Source organism: Amphiura filiformis, chromosome 9 (genome assembly GCF_039555335.1).
Source record: "Amphiura filiformis chromosome 9, Afil_fr2py, whole genome shotgun sequence".
Taxonomy (NCBI): Eukaryota; Metazoa; Echinodermata; class Ophiuroidea; order Amphilepidida; family Amphiuridae; genus Amphiura; species Amphiura filiformis.
The window spans coordinates 33830017-33857873 of NC_092636.1; the positions used below are offsets into that span (position 1 = coordinate 33830017).

A 27857-nucleotide genomic window follows, 5' to 3' on the forward strand; every position below is an offset into this window, starting at 1 on the left:
ATATACCTTCTAACTAAATAATGCTATCTACTGAAGATAGCATTTTATTCTCATATTGCCCTCTAATGAAACCATACCATCTACTGAATATAGCACATTGCCTTGAAGAATGCTATCTATACTGAATATAGCAATTTACTCGCATGAAACAACGCTATCTACTGAAGATAGCACATATACTATCTACTGGAAATAGTAATGAAATAATGGTATCCTTTCCTATATTTTCCTACATTAGTAAAACTAATGTTTTGGCGTCCCTAAAACGTGAAATAATAAGAATTTGATTAGTTCCATTTTTTCTATGCCCCCTGTAGTTCCCACGAGAGGTCGAAGGTCACAGTGGGGTCAAAACTAAAAATAGTCCCATCATGTTGGAATGTGTCTCAAAATGTTTCTCTCATCACAGGGAATAAAAAAGTCAATTGTCATATTTTTCTACGATGCTTTATAGTTCAGGAGTTATCAGGTCGAATGGTGTCAAGTTTCATACACAGAGGTCAAAATTAAAAAATGGTCCGATTTCATCGAAACTGGTCTCAAATTACTCCCCTTAACATAAGATATCTCAAACATATACAATAATAAAAAAAAAAAGACATATTTAGTATGTTTTCAATTCAAAACAAGGAAGTGTAATGAACAGTCGTATCCGGCCGCAGTTTCGGCTTGCAAAAATTAGCATAGGCCTAATAACAAGTATTTTACAAAATGCCTTAAAATGTCTCTTTCTGGAAAACGGGAAATGGCCTAGAATTGTTGCAATGACTATAAAAACATGTTATTAATAGTTATCAGGAAGAACTGGATTCGCAATACTTTTAAATTCTTTATTTTGTTCAGGGCCACAATTACCCCAACGCTTGGGGTAGGCCTACCCAGATAACATGGCGATATTGGTCTAATGGTGGCTCAATTTATGTTCGATAATGGCCCAATATAATTGCTCATGGGCCCAAGATTGGTCCCAGATTGGGCTTGGGTCAAATATTGGGCCAAATTAGGCTGCCACTGTGATGCCAATATGAAGATTACCGATGGTAAGCCAAGATTGGCCCAATATGAAGCAAAATAATGCCGATGCCAAGATTGGCGTTCGAAAACCAACGTTAGGCCAATATATGCATGTTATCTGGGTAATTGTGGCCCCTAAAACTATCGTATTTTTTTTTTACTTAGGCGGCGGGCGTAACTTTCGGTCAAATTTTTTTTTTTCAAATGGTCATATTTTCGTACAGCAATGTTGTTTTTAGTCATAGGCCTATTTGGTGTCAATGTTTTAAGAAATATATTTGCAAGAAATAATAGTCGCTCATGTCCAATTTCCTCGAAGTTTATGAAAAATCGGATTTTTGACCAAAATGAGCATTTTTTACATTTTTATTTGTGAGCAAGGATGTGTGCTTGATTAATTTTGCATGGGGTCAAATGTCACAAAAAAACAACAACTTGCCCATATAGGCTACAGCAAAGATCTATTTTTTGTTTTTGTTTTTTCTTCATGGAATGTAATAGGCTGACCAAAGTTGCCCCAAATGCGGGGTAACTTTGGTCAGGCTATTTTAACCAAATCCGTAGGGCACCCTTACAAAATTATTAAAAAATCTTTCAACTTCAAGGTGTAGAAGGGAACCCTAATGTCATAAAAAAGAGATAATTAGAAATATAATTGGTTTTGTTTGGAAGCGGTGGTTTAAAAACTCTGAAAAGTGCCCAAAGTTCCGGGCCAAAGTTACCCCATTTTACGGTAATTAACATTTAGGCCTATGTTAATTATTATGATGCAAATTGTAATATATTTTCCTATTATATTTATCACATATTATAGGTACCATTGCCTCTATCCACTCATGCAGAAATTTTACTTCCAGTTCATACTTAAAGAATTACATGGTAAAAATGCAAAAGGGGCCACAATTACCCCCAGTTTCCCCTAAATAAAAATTTAAAATAATAGGGAATTTCTGTTTTAAATCTAGAAACTCTGCTCACTCATTTGTTGACTTCCGGTTTTGCAATACGTGGAAGCTGAAAATCTGTCAACATGTGAGTATTTTCCAATACTGTTTGCAGCTTTTATACAAATCTGGTATCAGATTAGATTAAATATATTGATTAATGTGTTGCTTTTCTTTTACAGGTCGAAGGTTACTTTCAAGATCACGCTGACATCAGATCCAAAATTACCGTACAAAGTGTAAGTACCTCCCATATGTTTAAGCTTACACACATCACAATACGTAGGTATGCCAGGCAAACCTTAGTTAACACATTTGCTAGTCAGCCAAATTCACCGACAATGTCAATGCATATTTACATAGAAATTTAAAACAACTGGCCGAAGAAGGAAACCTACATAAATATGTTTTCTATACTTCACTTGACCCAAATATATGATTTTTATGGTGATAAGACAATCGCACATATGGAATTTTAGAGGATTTTGATAGCAGTTCCATTAAAAAAGCTGCTATCATAATGAGAGTAAGATCTAGAAACACCCCGAAATGCCGCTTTGGGGAATTTTGCTAGCTGAATCTTTTTTGATGAAAGTCAATCTTTGACAAGATGTAACTTTGCTACAGAAAGTGCTATGAAAAAAAAAAGGTTTTCAGTTTTGGCTTTGTTTACTCACAAGGGCTTTAATTTGATATATAAAATGATGCAGTTTGATGGCAAATTTGAATTCACCTAGCATACCTACAATACGTACTCTTAGGTCATGTAGGCATGTATATTACCTACCATGATGTAGGTATGAGAGGGAAACCTCAGTTAACACATTTGCAGCCAAAATGGCCTAAACCGGGGCCCAAACACAATATATATTTACATAGAAATTTAAAAGAACTCTAGCTCAAGGAAACCTACATAAATATGTTGTCTATACTTCACTTGACCCAAGACTTCTCTAGTGGGGATTATGCACTTTCAGTTTCCCCACACGCTTGAATGGGAATTGGATTCGCGACTTTCTCAATGTTTAGTGAGTATATTTCTCAAATATTTTGAGAAGTTGACGTCGAAGTTTCTATTATATATTGTTTGGTAATCATGTCTTTTGCCAATAGTAGCCTATGTTTAAAGTTGTAATTTTGTGTTTTTTGATCGCAAAGATCGGATATTTTTATTCTCAATTCGATTCTGAACCCTTCATAAGGGTGCAGAAATCGAGTGAAACTTTGATTTGATAATTTTGCCTTTTGGACACTAAAATGCATTTGATCCTTAATTTTGTTTCAATCGAGTCTTAAATTAGCAAGCACAATAAGGTTGGTACCACTTTTATATATATATTGATGAATTTTTTTTCAAATTTCTGACCTCATGTAAATCGTTAAAGTGTGTATTTTCCATAGACAGACAAAATGGCGTGATGAGCCAGTCCTTGATACGGTATGTATCGTGAGGACTGGCGAGCTTAGTCTAGACTTCTCCGTAGTCAGGGATCTATACGGTGATTTTTTTATTTTTGGTGGATCATCGTATTCTAGGCATTTTACATTGAAAATACATGTCACCCTGACACCCATGAACCACGCATAATTGAATAGCAGCCCGGTACAGCACAGGTTCGCTGTTTACCAGTTGCTCTCGTCTATGTAATCGGCAATCGGGGAGCCTAAAAAACATGGTACACATATCATGACATCGCGATTTGACGCAAATTTTATGGTAAAATCAGTCATACCTAGAAAGGATAAAATTCAAATTGAGAAAATATTCTAGGTATGACTTGTTGTACTATGCCCATTCGCATACTCTTAAAACTCTAATTAAATTAATGTGTGCACAATTGATAGATTTTCATGTCTGATCTGATCTTTTAGTCACCATACTCCCTCTGTTTGTTGGCTTCCCAAGTGGACTACTTACTTTGCATTGCGGTCAACATTCTATGGATGAGATTGTCGGATTTCTGGCCTACTAAAATTGGCCATGATATAATGCATAGATCTAAATATCTTTAAATGGATCTGGCTTGTGATTGGTCGCCCAGATCTCGTTATGGTTTACATCCTCTAGGCACATGCCATTTATACCATTGATAACTCATATCGTAAACAACTGTGCAGCGCTTTTTGTGTACTAGGTGCATGAGCGTGTCTTAAAGCGCCCAACTTTGTACTTGTGGTTAAACATGTTAAATTGGATTAATTTGATAAACAAGTATGATTGACAGTGTGTGTTCTCGTGTGTCTTAGGGACTAAGTCCCCGGTCAAAGTCCTGTTAAATATGCAAAGTATATAGTCGGATTTTAACTCAGGCTTTCATGATTAATAAACGGGTTGATTCTAAAATCAGAATTGTTCAGTATTGAAGTGTGATTATAATATGTTGCATTCAATAATATAAGCCTTTACTGTTACTGTCATTAATATTATTTAAATTTTTTCATAACCACTAGTATTTTGATGTAATAAATCAGTATAACTTCGAGTTCAACTGAATGCATTCATCATGATAAATAACATATTTTTTTATCAAAAATCGACTATGGTATTGTCTACCCAAATATATGATTTTTTTGGTGATGAGACAATCGCACATGTAATTTTAGAGGGATTTTGATAGCAGTTCCACATAGAAAAGCTGCTATCATCATGAGACTATCACTGTTTTAAGATCTGCTGTTTTGTTAGCTGAATCTTTTGATGAAAGTCAATCTTTGACAAGATGTAACTTTGCTACGGAAAGTGCTATGACAAAACGGTTTGCAGTTTTGGCTTTCTGTCTCAAGGGCTGTAATTTGATATATAAAATGATGTGGTTTGATGGCAAATTGGAATTCACCTTTCATACCTACATACTCATGTACTTAGCCCGACACATCATGGCCCTATTGGTTCCTTCCTCGCCATGACAGTGGAACTCGTAGTGACGGAGGTGTGAGTACTACTCGGGCTAGTACATACTCAGTTCCATAATTGAATCTCCTGGCTCCGACCAGGAGTTCCAACACGTGCTGTGTATTTCAAGTAGCTTGTTGATGTCTTATCTAAAGATGCATACCCATATGTGTGAGAGTAAAATGTCATTTGAAACAAACTTTTTAGGAAGTGTTACATTAATCAATCAATCATTGATCAGTAGGCCTAGATTTTTAATAATTGTTTTTTGAAACTTTTTCTTCAGATTAAGCGTGCCTGAAGGACACCTTTTACTTTGCAGTTTTAAAATTTGCAGCAGAAGAGGTAAATACGGTATTGTATGCTTGCTGGCCTAATTAGGTTGCACATGATTTTGGGGTCACCAGGGGTCACCTGAGGTACAAGTTTACTGACCGCCCAGCCAGGGGGTCACATGGTTAGAAGAACCGCCTATTTTTAAATATTTGTGTCAACTTTAATGTGTCGGCCACTTTGGTGAAAGAAACTTGTACAAAGTATTGTCTTTCAAATATCTAATTCACAAATTGCAGTTGTTTTTATTCACAAAAATTCAACTTTATGTTAATTTTTCATTCTCATAGTCTGCAAAAATAAGTGTTACTAGAGACTGTCATTTCAAAATTACTGATCTCGGTTCATGATATGTAGTGCAATGTAGCTTTATAATTATAGCTCTGTTTATGAAATTGAAAAAAAAATACTTGTATAAGTGAAAATGAACAAATATGAAGTAAAAAAAAAAAGAATGGGAGTTTGGGACTTACATGTTGTTTTATTTTTCAATTCCCTACAGTTCCGTGTGCCACCAGCAACTAGTGCAATTATAACCAATGGTAAGATACTATTAGAAATTTACCAAAAGATGCAATGTATGCACTTCTTTTTGACATGTTTTACAACAAAATTCACTTTGATTTTGAGACAGTAAAAAAATTGTGCAAAATTGCAAATTTTAATAGAATATAATCATCTCAGCAGAATATTTTTAGCAGATCAGCAAGAAGACAAATTTTGGTAGATCCTTCATGTAATTATTTTGTGTAAGGTAATCTAATCCTAATCCTAACCTTAATCTAACCCTAACCTTAACCCTAATTTTTGGAAAAATCACATGAAGAAGTAACCCAAATTTCCCTAAAAAATGCATGGTATATATGGACTGAAAATACTGGGCCAAAATGATACACACTGAGAAATTTGTACCATTGGCAGCTAATGATTGCTCTTGCTTAGAAATTTGTGACCACACTAGTTTTAAGCATGCTGTGGTAAGCAGTATAGCTTCGCTGTTATTCATTCCAAATATCGATTTTTGACATTTGCTTAAAAGTTATTTTTTCAGAGTCTTGGTTGGCACCGATGTAGCTAGCGACACAATCACAGCGTCTTCATTCAGCGTAGTGACGTTTACAAATGAATGAAGGAAGACGCCGTTTCGGTGTCGCAAGCTACGTTGCTGCTAGCCAAGACTCCGAGTAACAAGGTAACTTTTTAAGCAAATGTCAAAAATGACAGAGTCCAATTCAGTATCAATGTTGCTATCACATTTGTTGATAATTTGATTTAGGGGTTTGATACAATTTAGTCAGTGGGTTTGATACTGATTTGATTGGTATTAACTTTGAATCTTGTTTGATTCCAACAGATGGTATAGGAATTAATCCAGCTCAGAGTGCCGGCAATGTATTCCTAAAACATGGCTCAGAACTCAGGATTATACCAAGGGACAGAGTAGGAGGACATAGCTAGCAAACTTTAACTGTATATATGGGATTGTAATTAATATATTATTATATTAACAAAGAAAGCAACTATCATGGACTCAAGTGGTGATATCATCATCAAGCTCCAGTCCAGAGGTCTTGAGTTCAACTCCCATGGAAGGCGATTTATTCTGTATTACGATGGAAGATGAATGAGTTTATTACTTTTGAAGAACCCAGCCTGCAGGACCTTGCCATCTATATTGATTATTTTTTCTTCATAATGTTGAGCCTAGATCATACTATTCATAACATTAAGCTTCCAGATGGGTGGATTTAAAAAAATGAATTTGAGAAGGATCCAAACACTGCTCAAAATATGCAAGGGCTAAGGACAATTTGCTTCCCCTCCCCACAAAACAGCCCTCAAGGAAAAAACCAAAAAAACATTGTCACTTTGTCAGTATCAAGAACTACAAATAAGTGCTACATTCCTTAGAATCTGTTCAAAATAGCCCTTGTTATTGGGTTATTCCAGTGAAATCCATACACCCCCTGAATCTCCCACATGATTGTAGTGTAGATTTCCCACTCCCTGTGGAAGATTAAGGTCATGTCTTCCATAGTGGGTATAGATTTCAACCGAAATAGCCCATTATAGCTAAGCAAGGAAAGTATTTGTAAGTCTGGTTCTAAGTGTTATAGTATTTTAAAAGAGCAAAGTGTAACTCGCAGATTTTATTGGTTTTCAAAATTGCAAACATTATAATTTGCAAGCACCGTATTCAGTTCATTAACGCCCGGCACTTAGCAAAGTCATTTTGGGTGGGTGCTTATTTTTTATATTGTTTACTAACTTTACTTACTTGCATATGTAAACAATGGCCCAGAATATGGATTTTATCTGGTTCTGTGTTAGATAAATGAGTAGTTGCATGGATCCGTCGTGACAATGATGTGTAGTAAAGTCGCTGGGTAGGTGCTTATAGGGGCATGGGTCAGTTAATGGAACAAATACGGGTACATGTATGATGTAACCCTTTCCATAAGGCCAATAAAATGGTTTGTCTCAAAACTCAAAGCACGCATTTGTAAAATCGCATAATTTGAAGAAAAAAAAAAGAAATGCAGAATTAAAAAAAAAAATGATTTGTCTGGCAAAATTTGGTGAAAAGCTTTTTTTTTTCTCAAAACAAAATAAAAATACCAAGTCAGGAATAAGAAAAAAATTGCATTTCACATTTGTTTTCAAACCACTCATGAGCTTTGAGACAAACCTTTTGTTTTGGCCTAAAGAAAGAATGTTTGTTACAATTTACATGATGATTTGTGAAGAAACATTTATTTGCAATAGAGAATTTATAGAGAAGTTTTGTCCATTTTGAATGTTGAAAAATATGGCAAATTATGTAAAAGGCTCATATCTCCTAAGTCCTTTCTTGATTGATGTTTAGTGCCGAAAGAGGTTCTGAAAATAAAAATACTGGTTCTGACTTCAATGCCAATATGTGATGTGATCAAGCAAAAGAAGTCATTTGTCGAATAAAATCAAAGTGCATTTTTAATAATTATGTCAATGCATCAATCATTTTCAGAGCTTTGTTTTCTGAACATTCCATCACAATTTGATTTTTGGATCAAGAGATATGGTAATTTTAGTTTTGCTCAAAGAATAAAATACTAGGGAGTTGAATGCTTTTTTTTTGGTTGCATATCAAAATCATTATTAGGGACAAACTACGATTTAGGCTGATCACATCGAGCATATGTGACCTTCCATCACAAACCTCTTGTAAAGTTAGCACATTTGATTCTGAGTTACCATGCAAAATGGGAAAGTCATATTCATGATGTCAAAAAATGCCAATTTCAACCAACCATGTGGGTCTGGTTTCAGACTGGTCTACATCTGGATATTGTATGAATCAATGTATCATTTTAAAGCTTATGACATAATACTTTCTGAATATGAAATAAACAAAATTTACACAGGGTTAACTTTATGAGAGGTTTGTGGTGGATGGGCACAATATTTAGTTGCCCATGATGAGGACACGTCAATGTTTATGATTTTTTTATCATTATGATTTTTTTAAATTGTATGAATTAATTATTGTAGAATTCTTTACTGGTCATTGTGAAACGTAAATACTCATAGCTAGATAAACTAAACGTAACATCATGATACTCATTTCCGAATACCAAAATATTTTCCAATTCTATGTTGTCTATGTTAAATACATGTGTTTTACAATTGTTGAAAGTTATTTCCTGTGTGTCCAGTTTGACATATATGTATGCTATAATCACCAGTGCATACCACAATGATGATGCTTACTTTAGAGCATCCTGCTGAGAGGTACAGGGTAATGCAGCAGTCTAAAACTTTAACTCATAATTCCAAGGTATCACTGGGAGATGTGAATCATGAAAGTGATACACAAAATTGTCTACAATATAATGGCAACTTAGCAAGCAGGTGTAATATCAAGGAAATGTTACTTATGAACATGAATGTTAACGTTTGAATCTATGACGAGTAGCTGCTGATACCGGCTGATTTGTAATAAGCCAAAGGAACACATAAATTAAGCTTCATGATTTGCATCTCCCCAGATCATTTGCACCATCTCTGTCTTATGTTTCTGTAGATGTGTTACAATTATTAACATTACTGATCCAGGGATAGTAATAGATTTTTTTTTTCTATTTTTGTTGTTTATATTTAAAACATTAATTTTTGTTTTACATGCAGTCACTCCTTTGAAAAGTTAAAGCTAAACAAAAAGCTAAACATTTTGGCAATCCTGTGTTTCTCCACCTGTGACATCAAAACAAGTTGACCTCTAACTGTGTAGACTCTCATTCATCTGGGTATGTTGAAATTAAGATTTAATTTAAATCTGGTCAACCAGACATACCTATTTTGACAGACGAACCGGCGTTGTGACTGAAACCTTCAGTCTTCAGCTGGGTTGTGATGCAAATGACCTTGAGTACCGGACACTTCGGTATTGATGACAATCGACGAGGAATGTCCTTTATGATCTCTTACATAGAAGAAACCGCCTAACCTCTTCACAATCGCATGTTACAACATCGCAGAGCCAGCTCAAGTGGAAGCGACTCATCAGTGTTCTTACATCTGAAAGCCACCGGACACCAAGGATGTCTGAATCCTAGATCGCGAGCATCGTTGGTTTGAGCGTGGAGTGAAAGAGGCAATCTGGGTGAGGGCTGAGCAACCATCCCTCCGTGGTGGAGGCGTCCGGGCCAAACTATCACACGGCTGGGACAGGATCATAAAGGACATTCCTCATCGATTGTCATCAATACCGGAAGTGTCCGGTACTCAAGGTCATTTGCATCACAACCCAGCTGAAGACTGAAGGTTTCAGTCGCAACATCGGTTCGTCCGTCAAAATAGGTATGTCTGGTTGACCAGATTTAAATTAAATCTTAAGTTGACCTCTACTTATTTGAACATAAACACAAGTGTTACGATAATGTACATGTTTACTTGTATGTCACCGGTGATATAATGCGAGATTGTCAACATTATATGGTGCTAGAGCTTAATGTTCTGCTTGGATGTTTGTTCAGTACAACAAAGCTAAATTCAAGAAAGTTTTCCTCTTGAGAAAAGATATAACATTGTTGGACTCAATTGCTGCTGCATTATGCAGGAGGAATTGAAAACATTTTGGAGTTTGTTTGACATCTTTTAAAACTTAAAAAATATGAAAAACTTGTCATAGAATAGGAAAACTTCATGTTTGACGAACCATTAACCTATTATGTATTGCAGGGATATTGTTAGGACAAAATTCAAGGAGTCCACTGGTCCCCCAACTCCTCCCCTTGCTTCTCAAATGGGATGGGGAGCAGAGAGAATCCTTTGGGATCCGATGTGCATAGGCTAGGTTGGTTTGGTGTCTATCAACAAAGGGTGCAGAGCTGTGATATTTTGGATTTTTAGGCATTTAAAAAAATTGTGCCCACTTTGAAAGTTGCCTTGCACTGGAAAATCCTGGTTGTGCCACTGCCTGTATGCAAATGTTTATTTTGAGCATTATTATTTTGCAAAGCACTTAATATTAGACACTACAGCAGAATCTAAGTTTGTGTAGGAATATAAGCATGTTATACTTACTATAAAGCTGTTGGAACTTTTCTGCAGTATAATGTAGTCTTTTTTGTAGTAGTAAACCTGTGATTTTTGTTTTCATTACTAACAATAATTAAATGTAAATAGAGAGGCGGTCTCATTGGCCGTGAGACATTTTCGAGAGAATAAATTCATTGTAAACATGTTCAATTAGCGGCAGATCCACCATGAGCTGTTGTGGTGTGTGGTGGTGAACTCAACGACATGTAATCGTGGAGTGCGTGCTGGTTGAATCGAGAGAGGTTCTGATTTTTTCTCTCCTTTATTATAATGCCAGTTTGTCTGAGCTCCACTATTTCCTTAATAATTAAATGTGGCTTTTCTATAACAGTAAAATATGTGATTCAACTTATTCCTTCACTTTGTATGTTTAAGTGTGCCTGGAAAATGGTATCATTTTACTCCTAATAAAAATTTGAAAAAAAATAACATAGTAGTTCAGAGCCTGTTGCATACATGCAAGTGAGCGTCAGGTAACTAATTTGGAAATAAAGTGGGCCCTCGTCCAGGCCATATGCCCCTGGAAATCACTCCAGACCTGCCTTTACACCTCTCTAAAGACCTGCAGGGCCAGAGAAATTTTAATATCGAAGTCAACTAGAATTACGCGGTTCGTAATTAAGGTGGCCCCCACACAAAGGTGTGTAAATAACGAAGGTTTGTAAATACAAATAATATGCAAATAAGCTCATTAATATTCAAAATATGCAAATAACATGACACAAAACTATACAGCACATCAGGCCAGCATATCCAATCACCAAACCAATTGTGAAGTTGATCGCTTATTGCATTTAACCTGCAGAGTGGATCAATGACAATGTAGGCAAAATATGCAAATAAGCTCATTAATATTCATAAATATGCAAATAACATGTCACAAAACTATACAGCACATCAGGCTACCATATCCTATGACCGTACCAAGTTTGAAGTTGATCCGTTATTATTGCGTTCGGGCTGCACAGTGGATTAAAGAATTTGCTTCCGCCCGGACAGCCAAACAAACAACCATCTGGATGATAACATAAGCCCCACACATGTGTGGGGGCCAAAAATTAAACCACCTGCCCTTATATGCCACTGTTTGTTGATCTTGGTGTCTTATAGAACATCAAACACATCAAAACCACAACACACATATCCTGGTAGGTTCATGCATTTAATAAAATCTTGATCAATAATATTGTATAATAATATCTATAAATTTTAAGAAATATCTAATACATTTGCACAACTGGCATTTTTTATATTCAATATTTAGAATATAATTAAATACAAAATAAATTTATGTATACATAGATATGAACTTAACTTTTACTTTAAATTGTAGAAAAAATATCAGGATCTTCACTGCTATTATTAAAATTTCAGTGTCAATTCTATAACTACAATATCCACAGATTTTGACTATCTGCATTGAAATATGAAGCAATATGTTTTTGTTGTGTTCACCTACTTAAGTCCTGATGGATCAGCTTACTGACAATATCTCTTAACGACCCTGTGTCTTGTTTTTATAGTTGTTCAGTGGTAACACAGTCGAGAGAGTTGCTCAGGGCCATAAACACAGGGGTTGGTAGCATGGTAGACTGCCCCTTGGGAAAATATTTGCTGATAAAATTGTGATGTTGAAATGTTTTGCCAAATCCTTTTTAAAAATTAAGCATACTATACTTGCGTCCAGCATGTATTATTTTGCACAGGTCCTAAGCACAAGCTTAACATCTTGTGCATACTATGGAAGGATTATGGCTAGGATGTGCAAAACAGTGAAAATGGATGGCAACACCAGTGTAGAAGTCATGATCAGTATAACGGCAGGTGGAGTTGATTTGGTTGATTCGAAGGACATATTTCCCTGACAACAAGCTACCAATGTTTCTGATAAGAGTTTACAAACTGTGTGTACAACCCAAAGAACAATGGAAGGAAAGATGCTTCACATAGCCTTAAGAGGTTTGGGCTTCTTAGAGCTAGTACAAAATAGTGTTATTTCGATTCAGAAAATGAATTTCAATTCAATTCAGATTCAATTCTTATTTTATAAAATCATTTTGATGCAATTTCAATTCAATTCTTCTCTGGTTTAAATCATTTTGATTCAATTCCAATTCAATGCATTGAAATTAACTGCTAACCAATTTCAATTCCAATTCACAGCACTGATACATTTTACCAGGTATTTGGCTAAAAGCTGTTCAGGGAGAAAGTTTATTCAACTGATAAGCTGACAATACAGGTGAAATGGCAGAATCAAAATACATGTTGCATGCATTTTTGATTCAATGAATTGAATTGAAATGAACAAAAACACATTTTGATTCAATTCACTGAATTGAATTGACAAATGACCAAAATCAAATTCAATTCAAATTCCTATTCCAATGCATTGAAATAACACTACAATCCACCAACCCCTGGGCAATACAAGAAACATACATGATTTTGATTGCACTAATTGCAATTCACACTCAGCAGAGAAGCACAGTGTGATTTTACATCATGCTTCAGGTTGACTAGCACATAATCAAAATAATACTGAAATATTGTTTTATTATGCCTTTTACATCACAAAATATATCCAAGGTTGCACTGAGGTATTTTAGAGGGTGAAAGCCAAAGTACTCCTTGAGAAATATAAATTTGTTCAACAAATTCTTGAAACAAGGGTCCTGACCCATAGCTAAAAAGACCCAATTGAGATTCCTTTTTGGTCGGAAATTAGTTCAGAAAGATGTCATGTACAAAACAAAAACAACCAATCACACACTGTGTTCAATGAGCGTATGATGGTTCACACCAAAAATGCACTGTGTTGCTACTTGATGCAGGGTATTGAATGTGGTTTCAACTATGTGGACGAGTACAAACACAAATGGCCATAAATTGATTGATTGAATGTTTTGATGGTCGCACACGATCATTGTTTTTCATAGTCATCCAAAAAGGTATAATAAATGCTGAATGTTCGATATTGAACATTTTTGTGGATTAGAGCTCTATTCAATTTACATACACTAACCCTAAAATGCTGATATCAACATAAGTATATTCAATCATGGCATTTGTCATATTCACATTTACATATTACTGTTTGTTTTTATTTTACAAGTTAAGTCCAACTCTTTTAAGACAACTCTTTTTTCATTGTAATCTGCCTACCCTGTGTGGTGTATGGTAGGCTACCTTATTACAGAAGTGTGTTAAAAACACTGCCAAAGTTTTTTTGAAAAGCTGTCCAAGGACAAGAATGCTATTTCGCTATTATCCAAAATTCATGAAACCACACAAACATTGGCTTTACCATTTCTGTCCAACAGGCCATGCACATGTGTAATTGTGTATGGACATAAGGGATTATAGAATACTTATGGCGACTTTACACTTACCAACATGCAGTGTAAATCACAATTTAAAAAAAAACTGGAATAATTTTAAATCAAAATACATATGATTTCTTAAAATAGGAACTTTTATAAACAATTTACAAAATATATGAAAATACATTGTTTTTGTGTGGTAGTTTGGTGAAAAAAGAATAGAGAATATAAAAGTTTAATTAAGTTCAAATTTGAAAAGCTGCATTTTATCATTTGTAAGTATGGTAATATATTTTGTACATAACTTATAATTAAAAGATTAAATGGAAGAACATGAATCTTGATGCATTATAGGAAGAACATTATACAACATACACACTTGCTCACTTGTTATTAGTTTTACAAAGAGATCGGCCCCTGTCTACTTAAGAGAGCCCCACTTTACAGCTTCACAGTACTTATACACGGTACTTTGTACATCTGTGACAGAAATATAATCAACAAACCATACCCTATAGCTAGTGAGAACTTACTGATGTTTTTCATTCATTTTCATTTTGAGGAATGTTTGACTGGTCACAGCCTGTAATGTGACGATCAGCTATCCTACACATTCATTAGTTGGCTACTCTACATAGTCTATTTAATAAAGTTCACTTTTTTGTTTTTTCAATAATTTCTGCTTTTCTACAATTGTCTTCTAGATACATTCTAAATTGGGTGCACCTTTCCAAACTCTAAATATGAAATCCATACACCCCCTATGGAAGACATGATCTCAATATTCTACACAGGGGGTAATGTAAATCAAATGGGGTTACCTGAATGGATAACTCCATTAGAAATCTACAACCTCTGTGTGGGAGATTAAGATCATGTCCACAGGGGTGTATGGATTTCAACTGCAATAGCCATTTCACACACCAACATGACAATCAAACCCAACTACAAAGAACTAAATCACCCTGATTATAATCATAACTTAACCTCAAAGGTTGGTTGGATTACTAAAGTTTGCTCTTTCTGGATCATTTCTGGGATTAGTAAAGTCTACTCTTTCAAAGATCAGCTATTCTAAAAAGTACTTATGACCAACTTCAAAGTGATTTTCATGAGAAGTGAATTGTGCTTAGTTAATGTTCCAAGCTCATAAAATAATCATACATTACTTTACTACTTATTATGACAATGTATGATTATTAAGTATTTGCATATTGCTTTTGGAATAGATGCATCAGAAAGAGATATCAGATGGTATGTCCATGTAAGAAAGATAGTATTGAAATCGAAGAAAGACATAATTATATAAACAGTAAGAAAACTACATTTCATATAAAATATTCAGGAAATTTACAATTGACATAGAACATGTTATATCTAGAAATTCTAGGAAGTTTGAGAGTTTGAGATAGAAACTTTGGCCAGTATTTCCAAATGTGGACTAAAATGGGTGTTAGCACATAGAGGTAGGAATAGAATCACTGACTAATGGATGAACAAATCAAAAAAGTCCAGTGTTATCCAATATTGAAATGGCCATTCATTCCATATGTGCATAAGACCAAATTTCAATGTGCTGTCATGAAATAAAAATGAACTTGTAGTATGTAAGTAGATGAAATGGGCATGTGAGCCAATGCATGATAATTAGCAATGTACTAATCATGGTTTTGAATATGTGAGAAAAGGTCTACCCAGCACAGGCAGAAAGAGGAATCATTATTGTGTGGTGCACTCCTCTTGATTATTTATGGCAAGAAACAATATTCCATTACTCAAATTTGGTAATACTGGCCATTGATATTACACCGTTTGTATCAAAATTTAAGTACATAAATTATCGCCAGATACCTAAACCAGGATATAGAATAGTTTTGTCCAATACCTGGATGGAAGCTTTACTCATTAACATGCACAACTATATAATCATTTAATTTGACATCTTGTAGGCTATGTTACAAATCTGTGTAATTGTGTGTTACATACAAAATATACATAGAAAAATTCATGCTGCTAATAATTTCATATTTTATGTGACAGATAGGGAAAATCATTTCATATTGAGAGCTTTTTGTTTAATGAAAGAAATTTGACAAAACAATGGATAAAACTGAAACATCACATAAATATTTGTGACTTTTTGTTCTTAATTTGAGAGTACTGGTGATAATAATTATTAGATCATTTGTTCAACACTGCAAAATATAATGAAATACATTACAAAAATATTCATTTTATCCAAAATAAAGTTAAAATCTAAATCTACTTCAGACATGATATGTGGAATGAATTGATCAAATTTCATGAAGCAAATTAAATTGGGATACAAAATAAAAACACCTGTTCATAATCAACATGTTAAATCTGAGACTGTTTCCTGGTTTGATTAAGGTGAATCGGAGGGGAGCATGATCTAGCAGGGTTTGCACTCAAATATTGAGACACACCAGATGAAGGAGATCCCAATCAAGGGGTGAGTGCCATGTTTGTCCCATGTGCATGCTTTTTCTTGGGAGGGAGAAAACACCCAAAACTATCATATTGATATAGTATTGGCCTTAACTCAAGAACCATAAGACTTATGGAAATATAAATGTGATAATTGGTTTCCTTGACTCATTTCCTATAAGATTAATGTATTACTTTTCAGAAGTACATTGCGCAAGCTCGAAAAGAGGCTAACAGAACTTAAATCCAAAGCGGCCAGTTCCAAGTCAGCGATCAAGGAACACATGGACAGGAGCAAAGGGCAACAGATTGACTGGGAAAATGTAAAAGTGATAGAGAGGGAGTCCAAGAACTTCCCTCGTAGGGTCTTGGAAGCAATCCATATTAGAACTAAAAGTCCCAGAAGGGTTAGACATCGACCCTGTCTGGGACAACCTCATGACCCCCCGGAACCAAGGGGTGGCACAACATCTTCCTGTTTGACGTCATCAACATCTGTGACGTCATCGGAGGTGTCCTAGTACTATATCACTAGCAACAACAGTCTTCAGAGCAATAACATTCGCTGAAGACGCCGGTTAACCCGGTGAAAGCACTCCGGTGAGTGTACGTACCAAATTTGAGTAGCATAGAAGTATAATTTTGCTTTCTATGATGAAAATTGTTTAATGTTTCTTTGATCATTATAAAATCTCACATTTTAGGTGTTTTGCTACTGTTTTAAATTAAGTAATAGGCACACATTATAATTAGAGACACATGAAAGGACAACATCACATAGTTGGTGTAACAAAGATTCAAGTACTATTGTCAGTACAGACCAATATTTTTACCTAAACATCCCATATCTCATTAGTTGATAAAACACAAGGACTGCATGCTTGGCTTGCTTTCTGCAGTAATTCATTTTGTCAGTAATTTCCAGAATTCTTTGCAAAGAAACCGTGGCTAGATCATCATCAATGCCCATGTTAGCATGTGCAGTAACGATATGCACATTGATGACAACGCATATTTCAGGTAGATTTTTGAAGGCTTTCAGGATATACTGAAATAGCCAATTAGGGCACACCATGCATTGACAAGTGCAAAAGGAACTGTGATGGGAATATTACCATGCATAATACCTGCATGATTTCATAGAGGGCTCAAGTTGAAAAGTCAACATTGATTTGATGTTGATTCCATGTGTCAACTCTTCGATCATCAACCTTATTTCTGCTGAAATGTGGCCAACATCGTAATCCATCTTCAACCCAACTCCGACGCATTGTCAACTACATTCCAATGTTGAAATCGGGTTGTAATAGAGTTGCAATGCGGTTTGATTGGACATTCAAATCCAAACGTCAACCGTTGATTCAACTCTAATTCAACATCGACTTCTCAACCTGTGAGATCTGGTTATACATGTAATTACTTTAAATATTCAAATAACTTGCATTCATTTTTTACCCATACAATACATGCACAAATGAATGCGTAATTACAATTACATAATATAACTTAAGGTTAATTCCAAGTCATAAGGTAGTAGCTGTCAATAAATAACAATGCAAATTCTGCCTTTTGACTTGGGGTCTTTTTTGATCAGTTTAGAAGTAATTACCTCTGCCTGCAGACACTGTATCTGCTGGTAATTAACAAGTACTGCACTCTTGAGATGCGAATCAGTGTGATCTTTTGTTCACGACAAACGCCCTACACGTACACGGCACCGCATCATGAGTGCCCTACGCACAGACACACACTGTAACGTTTTGTAACAAACTTACAAGAAACCTGCTCACTAAGTAATCATTTCCCAAATGCAAATCAGAGAGTAATGTAGACACTTGATATTATGGATGCAGATCCCCAGTGCACATTGATGTGAATCCCGCTCTCGTGTAGACCATAGATAGAAAGAGTATCCCTGGGTTTGGCAAGTATATTGAAGGAATAGAATCAACCTCTCAATTTTGGCAGAGATGCTCCTCATTTCAATTGGTTCTCCCACAGATAATGCTGACAACTCAATCACTCTGTAAATGGGATAAAGAACAGGAAATGTTATTATCAGAAGCTACAGCAAGAAATATTACATGATTTTTGTTGTTGTTTATTTTTATACATTGTTCTTGTCTTTAAGCACTATGCACATTACAAATGAGACTTTCAATATTAACGGGATAAGACCGAAAAAGGAAAGTTGTTTACCTTTACTCGACTGAGTGACCAAGAAGAGTTTACATTATAATAAATGAATTCCAAATTGGTTACTACATCAGAAATCAAGTTGTTTTACTAAGAATAACAAACTATTATGTGGCCGTCCACCACAAATGGGCTACAATGTCAGTGATTTAACTTTTTGAGATATTGGACATGAATTTTCTCCTCAAAATAAGCTTAAACATGCCCCTGTTGCTTGCTTGAAAGGTAGTAAAAATCAGTAAAAGGGTTGACAAATCCTTTGTTTACTATGTTTTTGAGTAGTTTAATGGATCATTCCTCAAAATAAGTTCTGCCGACATTACAGCCATTTGCAGTGGATGGTCACATATGTTTACAAAGCAATATTCTAAACCTAAAATTTTTAAAACCAAATCTCAATTGCCTTACCCATTCATCTTCATCGACACCTTCAAACTGTTCTTGAGGGAGAGGCTCATCATTCTTGTCTGCTAACTTATTCACCATTGCACTCAATAACTAGAAGAAAGATAACAGTATTCAATATCACAACATGAGGGAGAGGCTCATCATTCTTGTCTGCTAACTTATTCACCATTGCACTCAATAACTAGAAGAAAGATAACAGTATTCAATATCACAACATGAGGGAGAGGCTCATCATTCTTGTCTGCTAACTTATTCACCATTGCACTCAATAACTAGAAGAAAGATAACAGTATTCAATATCACAACATGAGGGAGAGGCTCATCATTCTTGTCTGCTAACTTATTCACCATTGCACTCAATAACTAGAAGAAAGATAACAGTATTCAATATCACAACATGAGGGAGAGGCTCATCATTCTTGTCTGCTAACTTATTCACCATTGCACTCAATAACTAGAAGAGAGATAACAGTATTCAATATCACAACATGAGGGAGGGGCTCATCATTCTTGTCTGCTAACTTATTCACCATTGCACTCAATAACTAGAAGAAAGATAACAGTATTCAATATCACAACATGAGGGAGGGGCTCATCATTCTTGTCTGCTAACTTATTCACCATTGCACTCAATAACTAGAAGAAAGATAACAGTATTCAATATCACAACATGAGGGAGAGGCTCATCATTCTTGTCTGCTAACTTATTCACCATTGCACTCAATAACTAGAAGAGAGATAACAGTATTCAATATCACAACATGAGGGAGAGGCTCATCATTCTTGTCTGCTAACTTATTCACCATTGCACTCAATAACTAGAAGAAAGATAACAGTATTCAATATCACAACATGAGGGAGAGGCTCATCATTCTTGTCTGCTAACTTATTCACCATTGCACTCAATAACTAGAAGAGAGATAACAGTATTCAATATCACAACATGAGGGAGAGGCTCATCATTCTTGTCTGCTAACTTATTCACCATTGCACTCAATAACTAGAAGAAAGATAACAGTATTCAATATCACAACATGATGGAGTGGCTCATCATTCTTGTCTGCTAACTTATTCACCATTGCACTCAATAACTAGAAGAGAGATAACAGTATTCAATATCACAACATGAGGGAGAGGCTCATCATTCTTGTCTGCTAACTTATTCACCATTGCACTCAATAACTATAAGAAAGATAACAGTATTCAATATCACAACATGAGGGAGGGGCTCATCATTCTTGTCTGCTAACTTATTCACCATTGCACTCAATAACTAGAAGAAAGATAACAGTATTCAATATCACAACATGAGGGAGAGGCTCATCATTCTTGTCTGCTAACTTATTCACCATTGCACTCAATAACTAGAAGAAAGATAACAGTATTCAATATCACAACATGAGGGAGAGGCTCATCATTCTTGTCTGCTAACTTATTCACCATTGCACTCAATAACTAGAAGAGAGATAACAGTATTCAATATCACAACATGAGGGAGTGGCTCATCATTCTTGTCTGCTAACTTATTCACCATTGCACTCAATAACTAGAAGAAAGATAACAGTATTCAATATCACAACATGAGGGAGAGGCTCATCATTCTTGTCTGCTAACTTATTCACCATTGCACTCAATAACTATAAGAAAGAAAACAGTATTCAATATCACAACATGAGGGAGAGGCTCATCATTCTTGTCTGCTAACTTATTCACCATTGCACTCAATAACTAGAAGAAAGATAACAGTATTCAATATCACAACATGAGGGAGAGGCTCATCATTCTTGTCTGCTAACTTATTCACCATTGCACTCAATAACTAGAAAAAAGAAAACAGTATTCAATATCACAACATGAGGGAGAGGCTCATCATTCTTGTCTGCTAACTTATTCACCATTGCACTCAATAACTAGAAGAAAGATAACAGTATTCAATATCACAACATGAGGGAGTGGCTCATCATTCTTGTCTGCTAACTTATTCACCATTGCACTCAATAACTATAAGAAAGAAAACAGTATTCACTAGTGGCAAATGGTGGTCATAGACCACAAACCTAGCTGGGGCATGTTGGTGTTGTGGAGGTATCTGACCCCTACAAAATGTTCCAAAAATGCTCCCCTGGTCATGGGGTTTGTTTTCACCGAGTTTGAGTCCCGTACTCTAACAGATGTCCAAAAATTCAATTCTAAGATTTGACCCCAGATGACCTTTGACCTGACCTATGCATGATGTTCCATAATGTTCCCCTGGTCTTGAGGTTTGTTGTCACCATGTTTGAGCCCGATACCTCTTACGATTTGACCCCAGATGACCTTTGACATGACCCTTGCACAGTGTTCCAAAATGTTCCCCAGGTCAGTAAGTTTGTTGTTGTGGAGTTTGAGCCCGTACCCCTAACAGATGTCCAGAAAATGCATTTAGAAAATTTGACCTCTACATGACCTTTGACCTGACCCCTGCAAAATGTTCCCCTGGTCATGAGATTTGTTGTCACTGAGTTTGAGCCCCATACCCCTTGCAGATATCCAGAAAATGAAGTTATAAAGATTTGACCCCAGATAACCTTTGACCTGACCCCTGCAAAGTGTTCCAACATGTTCCCCTGATCATTAAGTTTGTTGTCACCAAGTTTGAGCCCCGTACCCCTTACAGATAGATGTCCAGGAAATGCGTTTCTAAAATTTGACCTCTGCATGACCTTTGACCTGACCCCCGCAAAATGTTCCCCTGGTAATGAGATTTATTGTATCGAGTTTGAGCCCCACTCCTTACAGATGTCCAGATAATGCAATTGTAAGATTTTACCCCTTAATGACCTTTGACCCCAATTCTGTGTGCAAGGTATGGGCACTGGGTAAAGCCGATGCACATGTGTAAGTGACGTCATTGTGCTATGTAATATGTGGCAGAAGAAGCATTTTGAAGATATTTGGTTATATACCGAAAATGCCCTTTAATGACCTTTGATCCCAATTCTGTTTGCACCATATGGGCACTGGATATAGGCGGTACATATGTGCAAGTTACGTAATTGTAGGGTGTAACATGTAGGAGCAGAAGCATTTTGAAATTTTTGTTGCCAGAAGAAAGAAAGAAAGAAAGAAAGAAGAATCGGAGTGCATTACAGTACCTAGCTGTGGGGTGTAAACCCCCCAGCTAGGTAAATATCACAACATGAGGGAGAGGCTCATCATTCTTGTCTGCTAACTTATTCACCATTGCACTCAATAACTAGAAGAAAGATAACAGTATTCAATATCACAACATGAGGGAGTGGCTCATCATTCTTGTCTGCTAACTTATTCACCATTGCACTCAATAACTAGAAGAAAGATAACAGTATACAACTAGTGGCAAATGGTGGTCATAGACCACAAACCTAGCTGGGGCATGTTTGTGTTGTGGAGGTATCTGACCCCTACAAAATGTTCCAAAAATGCTCCCCTGGTCATGGGGTTTGTTTTCACAGAGTTTGAGTCCCGTACTCCTAACAGATGTCCAAAAAATTCAATTCTAAGATTTGACCCCAGATGACCTTTGACCTGACCTATGCATGATGTTCCATAATGTTCCCCTGGTCTTGAGGTTTGTTGTCACCATGTTTGAGCCCGCATTACCTCTTACAGATATCCAGAAAATGAAATTCTACGATTTGACCCCAGATGACCTTTGACATGACCCTTGCACAGTGTTCCAAAATGTTCCCCAGGTCAGTAAGTTTGTTGTTGTGGAGTTTGAGCCTGTACCCTAACAGATGTCCAGAAAATGCATTTAGAAAATTTGACCTCTACATGACCTTTGACCTGACCCCTGCAAAATGTTCCCCTGGTCATGAGATTTGTTGTCACTGAGTTTGAGCCCCATACCCCTTGCAGATATCCAGAAAATGAAGTTATAAAGATTTGACCCCAGATAACCTTTGACCTGACCCCTGCAAAGTGTTCCAACATGTTCCCCTGATCATTAAGTTTGTTGTCACCAAGTTTGAGCCCGCACCCTTACAGATGTCCAGGAAATGCGTTTCTAAAATTTGACCTCTGCATGACCTTTGACCTGACCCCATAAAATGTTCCCCTGGTCATGAGATTTATTGTATCGAGTTTGAGCCCCATACTCCTTACAGATGTCCAGATAATGCAATTGTAAGATTTTACCCCTTAATGACCTTTGACCCCAATTCTGTGTGCAAGGTATGGGCACTGGGTAAAGCCGATGCACATGTGTAAGTGACGTCATTGTGCTAAGTAATATGTGGCAGAAGAAGCATTTTGAAGATATTTGGTTATATACCGAAAATGCCCCTTTAATGACCTTTGATCCCAATTCTGTTTGCACCATATGGGCACTGGATATAGGCGATACATATGTGCAAGTTACGTAATTGTAGGGTGTAACATGTAGGAGGAGAAGCATTTTGAAGTTTGTTGCCAGAAGAAGAAGAAGAAAGAAGAATCGGAGAGCATTATAGTACCTAGCTGGGGTGTAAACCCCCAGCTAGGTAAATATTGACTGCTATGAGGGCACAGTTAAAATTATAGGCGAGGTGATGTCAAAACCATGACTATGCCCGGCGAAGCTGAGGGCATAGTCATGGTTTTGACATCACCGAGGGCCTATAATTTTAAACTGTGCCCTAATATTAAGCAGTCAATATTTGTTTTATATACCGAATAATATAGATTCTTCTCATTTGATTGGTTAAAAGATTTCCTGACTGACAAGGCCTACAAGCTTTGTAACTGCATTGGCCTTAGGCTTAAATGCACACAGTGCAAGAGCAAGGGTGCAGAATTTGGACCGATATCTACCGATTTCATATCTAAAACAACCCTACCGTTTCTGTGCTGATGTTGATATGTCTAATGCACACCCCCCTTTGGGGCTCGTGCATTAGATGCATCAACCTCAGTGCGTGTGCATTATTTTTGTCTAATATCTCTCCCAACAAGTAATACGTGTTCATTAACCTATAAATAATTGCTGAAAGGCCTGCATAATTGCTTGTTTGTACATTCCAATGAAAGAGATTACAATCCATCTAAGTACATAGATCTATAACCATCCCTGCATTTATTTATTTTATTAATTATTTTGATCATCTCACCTCTTCTTTCTTCTCCTCATCTGTCTTGTAAGATAATTCTGCTTTACTTTCATACTTCTTGGGAGGAGGAGCTGCTTTTGGTATTGAACTTACTGTAAAAAATAAGGTTTAATTATTTTCGTTTTGAACACATTAAATTGTGTGACTTCTCATTATTTGTAATGCACCGGTATCCATCTACAAAGAAGATGATCATGGCACATTGACATTACATGAACATCACTAGAAAACTGTTATTTATATCTTATTATTCAAATATGCATTCAAGTCATTTAAGTGTGCATTCAGTCAATAGAGCTGAATTCATACTAACTTTTGCATACATAATTTTCTGGAATCTTGATCTGGTAGATCAAACCACCAATCAATTAAAAAAGAAAGTGATATCACTCTTTGGTTTGGAAAAGTGGTACTCTAAAAAACCTTGACTAATGTGACAAGTTCAAATTAAATGTTCATAAAATAACTAATTGAAGCCACTAACATAAAATTACTAAATAACTACCTCTTGGTCTACAAATCTGTTTTGACGAGCCAGGAAGTGGGTACATTTTACACACAAAAAAAAACACCAGTTACATCCCAATTGGGAAGGAGCATGTTTTATCTTTAAGTGAAAGAAGGGGAGTTAAATATTAATTTGATGACAAATGAAAACATATTTTGTAGCAAATGCAAAGCAGGAATGCAGAATTTCCTTCTTTTAAATTACAAATTTCCCCACCCCTGCCATAATAATTGCTTGATCCCTTACATGGTTTCATGTTATCAGGGCAAAGTGACATTGTCTTCTGTTGACCATTCTCCCCAGCAAACCATTGTTGACTTGTCAATGCAGACTCCCATGTTATCCTGGTATCTGGGAATAAGTCATCTTGAAAGAACTCTTTCTGTGAAATACATAAAACAAAGACAAATCATGTAAAACAAAGCGTACATTTCAACAAGAAATTTACATTATACTGATATATTAATTTAAAATTAATTTTGTAATGATTTGTATTATATTATTATTCAACTCATATTGAGTGTATAGTACTTGCTTAAAATGCAATCTTACAAAGTGAATTGTGTTTTAATTTATTATACTGTATTATTTATTATTCATTTTCTATTATTTTTGTTGCTATGTAAGATGGAAAAGCATTATGTGAATAAACTACTTTTGAATTTGAATTTGAATTGAAAAAAATTATTAACAGTATTATAAGCAGGCATGGGAATGAATTTCAATTTAAAAACAGGAAAAGTTTTGGGAATAAGGTAAATCTGAACAAAAAATCTGAATCACTTCTCATGCCCACATTTCATTATTCTCCTTTTAAAATGTTGTTATGCTTGATTTATTCAACAAATAATGTATCAGTGGTTTATACATGGACTAAAGAGATACAGACAAACTCCAAACAGTCGAAGTCTCATCATCACCCGATAATGAGGATCGATCGTTCAATGAAATGCAACAGGCATTTAAACTGCTACGCACGTTGTGAAACTGCCCGGCCGTATGGCATTTTCCATATACTCGGTTAGTTTTATGGGGTTCATTATCGAACCCCAACAGTTTTAGCTTGTATTTATATTATTTATTAACATAGGCCTATTTGTTTGTGATATTTCAAGCGTTTTAAAATTTAAAAATAATCCCATTTAATTACATGGTTGACAATGGAAATTTACTGAATTTAGAGAATGCATTCCGACCACCACCTGGTGAGACAAGCAACGTGAAGATACCCGAAGACAAGCAATACTCTATCGCGTGTATGCAAAGGCACGCAATGCTAGCGTGATTGTTAGACATGGCATGATCAAACAATTGGATATGCACTTTAACAATAAGATTACAATGTATGCATTGTTTTAGGGAACACACCCAAAAGTTTGATGATGTCCAATAAAGAAAAATCCATTGTTTAGGGGAAGGGGTCAAAAGTCTGATTAAGTTTGTAAAAAAAAACTAGTTAACATGTCAGTCAAATCTGACATTTGGGTCGCAATTGTCATAATTTCACACCTACATTTCAGGGAGGGAGGAGGGAGGGAGGAGGGAGGAGGGAGGGAGGGGCTCAGCTTCCTAATGAACAGACTTTTGTTTATATGATGTTATCAAACTATTGGTTTGTTCCCTTACCATTCAAAACACAAGCAAACCATGTATCAATAATTGTTCTTGTTATGACCTTATACACTCTCAATATTTGATTACCTTGACTCTAGGTACAACAAAGGTGATTGGTTCAATAGCTGTTTTGGTCAGCCTCAAAGCACGGGCAAACTCCACATCCTTTACAGTACACACACACTTAGGCAAGAAGGAAAATGACTGCAGAAAAAAATACATTTGAAAAAGATTATAGTGATGTAAAATTCAATTGTATAGCATCAATTTCATACTAGTACAGTATACTTCATGTAAACTGTTATTAACATGTTTCTCCACAAACACAAACCTAAGAACATTGCTCAAAGCATTTTTCAGCCTGACGTGGCTGTGACGTTAAAGCGTTGAGGCAGCTGTTTCGAGCGCACATCTATGAGGCATCTTTAAGCGTGTTTGTGTGTACGCCAGCACTTTGAGCGAACACTAGCAATTTGTAGCTGCACCCAATGAAATGTGCACTGACGTCACTGCCACTTCAGGGTGGAAAATGCTTAATATGAAAGAATTTTGCCATTGGCTATTCGCCAGCGAAGTGGTTATGTAACACCTGGTAACTGGATCACACACCTTTTGGAACTGGTAGTACATGCCATAGACTTTGTGTTGTGATCATTTTCATCATGGTGCAGAACTCAAAAGCATAATCCAGTTGACATAGTGATAATCGAATTACACATAACACTTCGCTGGCGAATACTGAACGATCAAAGGTACTAAAATGAACTTCTGCTGTGGGTTCAAGGATGTTACATAAATTCTATTTGTGTTGTATTGAAGGTGAATGATGCATTCATTATATTTCATTATACACATGGCCAAGGCATCATGAAGCATTAAGGATATGTAAATAAAGCACATGTATCATAAACATAGGTTTGGGATAACATTTTCAAACAAGTTGCAATTGTAACACCATTCCTGTCCTATTACCTGGTGAGGAAGGTTGTGTCTGAAGCCACTGACATCCAAGAAGTATGGAGAATCTGGAACAACTTCAAATGCAAAGGCTGTTGTGTCACCCTGCAACATGGACAATTAGAAACAAAAAAGATCATTTAAGTACTAGTAAGTTGAAACATTTGTTGTGTCACAAGGTTTTCATTTATATCTTACATAGAAGACATAGATGTGAATTTCTAATCTAAATAGTTTATGGAGTCATATTTGGGCCACAGTGGTAAGCAACAATGGGCTGTTCTTGTCTTGTCTTGTCTTGGTTAAGTCGGCAGGTTCAGTCTTGCTGTACTTTCGCTATGTTCCATAGCTAATCCATACACCCTCTATTGAAGACATGACCTTAATCTTCTACACAGGGAGTGTGAGAGATTAAAGTCATGTCGTTCATAGGGGGTGTATAGATTTCAACTGGAATAGCCCAATCTGTTAAGTGTGTGGAGGTCTTGTGGGTTTGCTTACATCACTGACCATCCATCTTAGTTCTGAAAT

General features: G+C 35.9%; 2 protein-coding genes across 2 annotated transcripts in view; one reads left to right on the top strand and one right to left on the bottom strand.

Moving 5' to 3' along the window:
• Positions 1-1979: 1979 nt before the first annotated feature.
• On the top strand, positions 1980-10307 carry LOC140160906 (ubiquitin-fold modifier 1-like). The gene is given in 5 exon segments (XM_072184238.1): positions 1980-2046; positions 2141-2214; positions 5144-5196; positions 5687-5726; positions 6539-10307. Coding segments are annotated over 5 exon segments (273 nt in total). The 5' UTR covers positions 1980-2044; the 3' UTR covers positions 6643-10307.
• A 5865-nt stretch (positions 10308-16172) lies between these two features.
• Positions 16173-27857, bottom strand: part of LOC140160905 (coronin-7-like) — a 45303-nt gene continuing 33618 nt past the window's right edge. The window contains exons 20-25 of the mRNA XM_072184237.1: positions 27342-27431; positions 26457-26573; positions 25002-25137; positions 24248-24339; positions 19140-19229; positions 16173-18559 (exon numbers count right to left, since the gene is read on the bottom strand). Of these exons, the coding sequence (XP_072040338.1) occupies positions 18551-18559; positions 19140-19229; positions 24248-24339; positions 25002-25137; positions 26457-26573; positions 27342-27431 (534 nt within the window). The 3' untranslated portion in view covers positions 16173-18550. The remainder of the gene's footprint in view (positions 18560-19139; positions 19230-24247; positions 24340-25001; positions 25138-26456; positions 26574-27341; positions 27432-27857) is intronic.